At 37.4% G+C, this 8,035-nt stretch overlaps 1 protein-coding gene across 1 annotated transcript in view; it reads left to right on the top strand.

Moving 5' to 3' along the window:
* The window catches only part of LOC107733975 (dedicator of cytokinesis protein 10-like), a gene marked incomplete at its 3' end in the record, with an annotated part of 80,168 nt that overhangs the window by 59,078 nt on the left and 13,055 nt on the right, over positions 1 to 8,035 (top strand). Inside the window, exon 2 of the mRNA XM_016545841.1 lies at positions 2,325 to 2,444. Coding sequence (XP_016401327.1) covers positions 2,325 to 2,444 — 120 coding nt within the window. The remainder of the gene's footprint in view (positions 1 to 2,324; positions 2,445 to 8,035) is intronic.

Raw genomic sequence — 8,035 nt, 5'->3', positions numbered from 1 at the left:
AAATAGTCCATGTGACATCAGTGGTTCAACCGTAATTTTATGAAGCTACAAGAATGCTTTTTGTGCGTCATGGTACTGTTGTGAACACGCGGCGAAGACTGACACGGAAGAGAAGAAATTGAATAAAGCCATTATTTTTGTTTTCTTTGCACACAAAAAAGTATTCTGGAAGCTTCGTAAAATTACGGTTGAACCACTGATGTCACATGGACTATTTTACCGATGTCCTTACTACAGTACGTTTCTGTGCCTTGACCATGGTCGTTCTCTCAGATTTCATCAAAAATATCTTAATTTATGTTCCAAAGGGTGAGTAATTAATGACAGAATTTTCCTTTTTGGTAGAACTATCCCTTTAAGGCTTTCCAATAGCACAGTGAATTTTTTTGATCAACCAGCACTATTCCTAGATCTAGTCGCCCAACTGAGCAGCCGGGAGAGCAGGATTCTGTGGTTTGATGAACCTCAACTCCAAGCATCGTGTTTGGAGGAACCCAAGCATTGCTTATCACCTGCACAATAGCTTTCTGCTGGTGAAGGATGGTGGTTTTCAGAGACTGGGACTGGGGAACTGGTCATTCCTTAATGAAAACATGAACCAGAGAGCTAATGACCTCGGACTGGGCAGAAGGTTCACTAAGCACACAAACCAAGAGTAGTTTAGGGTCGAATCTGTGAGTGTCCTTGAGTGGCCCAGTCAGAGACCAGACTTGAACCCAATCAAACATCTCTGGAGAATCCTGAAAATGAATGTCTGTTCAACCTGACACAGCAGAAGAGGATCTGATACAAAGCATGGCAGAAAATCCCCCAATCAGTGTGTCATCTAGGTACTTTCTGAATGGACAATATGATTACCCTTTATAGAACACACAAAACCTTACAGTTCAGTTTATTTGCACAAAGGTTTATCTATTTACAGTTTTTTTGCTGATATTTTTTGTTGAGAAATCTGGGAAGAGCATCGCTCATGTCCTTTTATCAGTCAGTCTATTGGATCTTAACACTTATAAACATTGTTGGCTCAGGTTCATATTTGGCTGAGAAATCCACCTGATGTGAAGGATGTTTTCCATGCTTGTAGCTTTATTCTGAAGTGGATTTGATTCCACTTAAAGCTTCACCATCAGACATTTTGTGAAGTATAGCAGCCTTCAGAGTCGGAGACCTCCCCCTCCAGTTTATTTTCATTTGTATTTTTATTTATTTATTTATTTCATTACTTTTGGTTGCATTGTTGCCAGTAATAGTCTGATGCAAAGGGACCAATAATGTGTTGCCGGTTACCCTAATTTACACTCTATATCATCGAAGATGATGCAAGCGCATACATAGATACATTTAAAGGGGTCATATGACGATGCTAAAAATCACATTATTTTGTGTATTTGGTGAAATGCAATGTGGTTTAATGTAAAAAAAACACATTGTTTTCCACCTATCGTACATTATTGTCGCTCCTCTCTACCTTCACCTATCTGAAACACGTCGATTTTTACAAAGCTCATGATTCTGAAAAGCGCCGTGTGCTCTGATTGGCCAGCTATCCAGTGCGTTGTGATTGGATGAATACCTCAAGCATGTGACGGAAATATTACGCCCCTTACCATATTTAGAAACACACAGCGTCTCCACGACACGGCGGCAGCGGATACAATACTACAGCGAGAATCAAAGTTACGCCTTTTAATGTTCAAAAAACACATTGTTTTCCACATATCGTACATTATTGTCGCTCCTCTCTACCTCACCTATCTGAAACACGTCGATTTTTACAAAGCTCATGATTCTGAAAAGCGCCGTGTGCTCTGATTGGCCAGCTATCCAGTGCGTTGTGATTGGATGAATACCTCAAGCATGTGACGGAAATGTTACGCCCCTTACCATATTTAGAAACACACAGCGTCTCCACGACATGGCGGCGGTGGATACAATACTACAGCGAGAATAAAAGTTACGCCTTCTTTCTTTGCGTGAACATTTGGGCGGCGTTATGCAAATCTTCCCACATAGTGATGTAGACATGTGGGGGCGTGTTTGAATGAGGCGATTTAGGAGGGCATGGAAGAGTCTTAACTTTTACAAAGAATATCTCTTTGGCTTTGAGACTTTAGTCTTTGGAACTTTAGGGATCTTATCTATTCACGAACAGCTTGTAACACTCCAAAGAGAAAGGAAAACTTGAAATCGCATCATATGACCCCTTTAAGCAGTTTTAACACTCAGTACAAATTTAAAATAAGTGTACTGTCCTTGTGAAAAGTGCTGACACTCTTGCATTCTGATATTGTTGGTGATGATATGTTTTTCTTTGTATCTCCCAGCAGGAGAAGCCCAAACTGATCGACCCTCTGGACTATGAGGCTGTGATTTCAGAGCTTGAACCTGAGCTCAGAGAAGATCCTCTTCAAGATCTCCTGCTATTCCCAGACCTCGACTTCACTGTGAGTGCTTCGCTCTCTCTTTGTGTGCGAGTGTTTGCTTGTGCGTATCTGTGGCGTTCATGCATTTACATCCCGTGATGATGTGTGTTTTTGACATTTTGAAAGTGCTCTAAAAAGGGTCTTTTTTTGAAAGGTGTGGAAATTTACAAAAAGTCATGAAGTAGGTGTTGAATGACTGTGTGCATGCTTGCGTATGTGTTAAAACTTCTCCCTGTGTGCAGCACTGAAAACAGCCGAGGCCTTTAAGACCACATCCTCTTTCACACATAGATCTGGGCTTTACATGGCACAAATATAAACATGGCTTATGAGACTTTTCTCAGTGAGCACACACAAACATAGCACCTCATATTGCTGTGTTCATGATGAAAAACGGAGAGCTTAAAACCAGAAAGGCAGCGCCAACAAATCCAAATCAGCAATCAAGCTGAATAATCCAGAGAAACCGGCAGTAGGGCAGCGCTGGGCACAGTGAATATATATACACACAGCGTTAATGAATTCCAGATGCAGCGTATCATGAATGCACGTCAGATGTGATTGGGACCTCTACTGGTGGATGGTGGAATTGAATGTGTGGAATTGGAATTGTGGAAATGAGTAGATGTTGCTGTGGATATTACAACTTGTGTTATATTTTTGGAGACTGACGGACATGGTAACTATAAACAACAGTCATCGTGTGGAAAGTATTGCATAATTTTTCCAAAATAAAAGCACATGTGGTTGGGGAAGCTACATCAGAGACCCTTTTTTTAAATGGATGTCGATGGAGGAGAGACTTTAATACGCTGAATAAACTATCAGATTATGTTCAAGATAAACATTTTTTTTGGAGTGCTGTTTTATAAGAGAAATCACTGACCATTTTGAGTCGGGTAGAATTTAGTTTGTAGCACTTCATTTCTGTGATATCCACAAACAGCAGGCTCGTTTGAGATGAGCAATATTGATCTGATGTCATGCTGATGTATGCAAAAAACTCGAGAGACGGCTGAGCCAGATGTTGCAGTTGCTTTCCTCCGACTGCACTAACTATAGGCTTCATAGGAAATGACTTGCTGACGACACAGCTTAAAGGGACAATACAAACTTTGGTTAATCTTCAATGCACAATTTATGTATTTATATATATATGGTTTCTGCTTCCTCCCTCTTAAAGTCCAGGTAATCAAAACTTAGGTCCAAAAGCATCATAAAGGTGTCAAAAAATGAATCCATATCAATAGAGCGTCTTGTGGAGAGATACGATTGCTTTATTTGATGAACAGATTTAATTTCGGGATGAACAGATTTAATTTTGGCTTTTCTTCACATACATACAAACACACATATATAGAGTGCATTAGAAAGGTAAACACTAAAGCTCCTGTGGCGTATGATACACACTAGAACGAACCTTACTGGTTCTCATGCTTCACACACCCTCGTTTGAGCATCTGTGTTGACCATAAGTGAGGTGCTCTATGTGTGTTACCGTTTTGTTCTCTTGTAAAATGATTTTTTTAACCCCTAACACTAATTTGTAATTTATACAGTCATGTTTTATGTTATGTTTTATGAAAATGGGCCACACTCTGGCTCTGGCAAGCAATGTCAGAATAAAGGCATGGATGAATAAAACAAAAGATTAAATGAATACTATGTCTCATACTAGAGAGAGGTGTGAAATGCTTGCAGAGTGGGAACAAATTAGTTTGAGACCGCAATCACATAAAAGCACAAATGGAAGTGGAAAGTTCTGTGGGTGTTTTACTGACAATGTGCAAATTAAATACAGATGCAGATTAGTTCCATAATGACCAATGCAATCCACCAAGAGCAGCACAAATTAGCTAGAGCCAACAATCATGTGCGTGTAATCTGCTAACAACCCAGGCACAAAATGGGTTAAAACATGCTTTTTTGGGGGGCACATGATTACTGCAAACCTTGGTAAATTGCCTTGCATGATTTATTTAAATACTCTCCTCTCATAAATATTGCATCTGAAAGGGAAACTCCTACAAATGCATATGCAATAAGGCAGGCTGCAAAAATAAGTATGTCTACGCCCTTTCATTGCTTAGTAAATCCTAACAGTAGTTTTTTTATGTGTTTTCCACAATTACAGTTCTGGCAGCAGATTTGTCCGGAGCACTACAGACTGAGCACGAATATAGGCCTAATAGAAAATGAAAATTATAATGTATTTCTATATTGTATATTGTGCTAGAATGTAGCAGTTTTGTCCGTGTCGCTTTGCTTTTAGTGTGCTGCAGTGAGAAGACACAGGCTTGTGAAGTTGTGCACTGAGTTCCTGCGCTGCGTTACCTCCTCAGCTTTTCATGCAAACCATCAACGTGCTCGGAGACATGGGACGCTTAATGAAAGTTAATGAAACAGCTGGGGAGAGCTATGTATTCTATATTTCTTTATTAGAAAATACGCAGCAGACAGTTGCGCTGAGCAGCAAAGTTAACAGCACAAGACTAAAAATCAGCTTTGCAAGCAAATGAAACGAGCTTACTAAGGTTGTTCTCGCTTCAGAACTCCATGAAGCAACATGTAAAATGACTCTGAGAGGATTAAAGACACCAAAAAGAAAATTCCTGATTTGATTCCAGTTTAGACAGTCATGCTCATCTCGGAAAAACTTGTGTAATTTGATATATTTCACAAAGATTCAATAAAAAACGAGGGATATGTAACTAAAATACTGTGTAACTAAGAAACATTTTAATAGTATATTTAGTGTTCAGGAGAGTTAGACATATTTTGTTTGTTATGCATCATATGCCTTTCTGTTTTGTTATGAAAAAATTATTTCAGGTTCATTATACAAAAGCAAAGGATTATAAAGGTAGATATAGATATTATATTATATTACATAGATAGATAGACAAAGACCTTTCTCCACATAGAATCAAAGTCATAACATAAGCTTTAAGCATTTAAGTAGCGATGATCTTTTACCATAAGTGACACAAATTAACCACGAATTTTCCAAAAGGAAAAAAAAAAAGTATCTTTTCTCAAATCCTTAAAGGGTTAGTTCACCCAAAAATCATCATGAATTACTCACCCTCATGTCGTTCCAAACCCGTGAGACCTTTGTTCATCTTCGGAACACAAATTAAGATATTTTTGATGGAATCTGAGAGCTCTCTGACCCTGCATAGACAGCAAGGATATTACCACGATCAACGCACAGAAACGTAAAAAGGACATCGGTAAAATAATCCATGTTTATTAAAAATAGCAAAATGAAATTACTAAAAAGTGATATTGTTAAATATGAAACTAAATTAAAACCGCCAGTAGGCCACCAGTAACCACCACATTCTTGCTTGTGTGGTATTGCAGGACCATATTATAAATACAAAAAACAAGAACTCATATTTTTGCACCCATATCTTGAATTTCTGGGGGCATTTTATTCATTTTAATGGCATTTTTGCCCCCAAGCCCTCATTAATTTCTGACCCTGCTTACTGTTATATGAGGTGAAATTTCAGCACTGCATTTCCCAATAGATTTATTTGACTTGACCCCTGGAAAACATTATTTTTAAGCCCTTCTTGGTGAAGAACAAACTGTGGTGAACAGTGGTGCAAGAAAGAATAAATCATATGAGGAGTGTGTCCATTGAGAGTGACGTACAGTACTGAGGGAGTTCAACTGTTCTGGCATCATAACGGACTTTTCCTCTAAAAAAAAGTTTACTCCATCTAGATACTTCTTCGGTTTACTGAATTAGTCAGTTCAAAGGGAGTAATATTTGTGCATATTTTTGTAGTTCTGACAAATACTAAAGTAGCTTTTTTTAATTTAATTTTTAGCTACAAAATAAATAAATAAAAATAAATAACTGTGTGCATGAAATTGTGCGATTATGATGCAGCATATACATAAAGGTAATAGTGTATTAACATTTGCTTCCAGGAGCTTAGCCATAGTCCTGCTGTCAAGTTTACTTCAACTATACTTCAACTGTTGATACATTTTCAAAGGCCTTTGTTGCCTCATCATTATGTCATGATTTAGAGTTTTCTTCTCCGGATCTTAGTGTGGATGGGTATTTTAATTGTTTTAATTCGGTTTGTACAGAAATTTTAGATGAGATTGCACCCTTAAAATATAGGGAATCAAAAAAACAATCACAGCCGTGGATGAATGATGAAATCCATATGTCAAGGAAAATTTGCGGAAGGGCTGAACGAAAATGGAAGAAGGATAGGCTGCAAGTATCGTTTGATATGTTAAGAGAAGCTTTGACAAATTTTCAGTCTATTGTGAAGGTTGCAAAAGCAAAATATTTATTGAATATAATTAATAAGAACTCAAACAAGCCTAATATTTGATTTAGTACGATTAATAAAGTGATTTTTTCTGCGTCTACTAATTGTCTCAAGGCTACTCAAAAGGTTTTTTGCAATTCTTTGTAAACAAAGTTGATAATCTTCGGTCACAGTTTGTGTCATCACGCATCGATTACTGTAATTCTGTATATATAGGTATTTCACAGGGTCAATTATCTCGTCTTCAATTAGTACAGAATGCTGCTGCCAGACTTTGACTCGCACAAAGAGGAGAGAGAGAATTACTCCAGTTTTGGTTTCTTTACACTGGTTGCCTGTAGAATTTAGAATTGAATTTAAGGTTTTGCTGGTGGTTTTTAAAGCGTTGCACGGCATTGCTCCAAAATATATTGTTGACCTACTGATTCCTTATCAAAATTCAAGAAACTTGAGATCTTCGAATCAGATGAGTCTTTATGTTCCCAAAACAAGATTAAAATCAAAGGGTGATAGGGCTTTCGCAGTGGCTGCTCCTCGATTATGGAACCCTCTCCCAATGCACATTAAATCTTCCCCATCTGTGGATGCTTTTAAGTCTAGATTGAAATCGTACCTTTTTGGTAGAGCTTTTAGAATTGACTAGAGGGACCAGGTTTTACATTTTAATGTTGAATCTTGATTGTGTGACTGTATGTAATGTTGCTGGAAAGCACTTTGGTCAACGGCAGTTGTTTTAAATGTGCTATAGAAATAAAATTTGTATTGTATTGTATTGTATGTCTCGAAGAAAAACAGTTTCCTGTAAAACATCAAAGAAAATTTCATATCACCATCTGGACTGAATATTCTGAAAAAAAATATATATATATTTTGTCTTGTCATCAACATTGAGCACACCAATACACAGATCAATTTATTGAATTTACCAGTGCATGTAAATTATCCCAGTGATGCAAGTATGGTTATTTTAAGGTTATGGTTATTAAATTGGTTATTTACCAGTGGGGGAAAAAATAATAAACAAATAATTCTATGGCTTTTTCTAGAGGAAAAGTCCCTTATGATGCCAGAACAGTTTATCTACTCTCAATGCGTATGCTCTTCAGACGATTTAGTCTTAATAAAAAGTTGTTACTGGACTATTGGATGTTATTCAAGCTCAAATCACACTCGTATATGAAGAAGAAGCAATATATATGAGAAACCCAATGGATTACTACCATATTCTTTGTTTTTTGAGTTGTGATGTTAAATAAAGCATTACAAAATGTGACCCTGGAGCACAAAACCAGTCATAAGGGTCAATTTTTT

This window comes from Sinocyclocheilus rhinocerous, unplaced genomic scaffold, assembly GCF_001515625.1.
Source record: "Sinocyclocheilus rhinocerous isolate Xijiao unplaced genomic scaffold, SAMN03320098_v1.1 scaffold7543, whole genome shotgun sequence".
Classification (NCBI taxonomy): domain Eukaryota; kingdom Metazoa; phylum Chordata; class Actinopteri; order Cypriniformes; family Cyprinidae; genus Sinocyclocheilus; species Sinocyclocheilus rhinocerous.
This window is presented reverse-complemented; position numbering and strand designations above follow the sequence as displayed.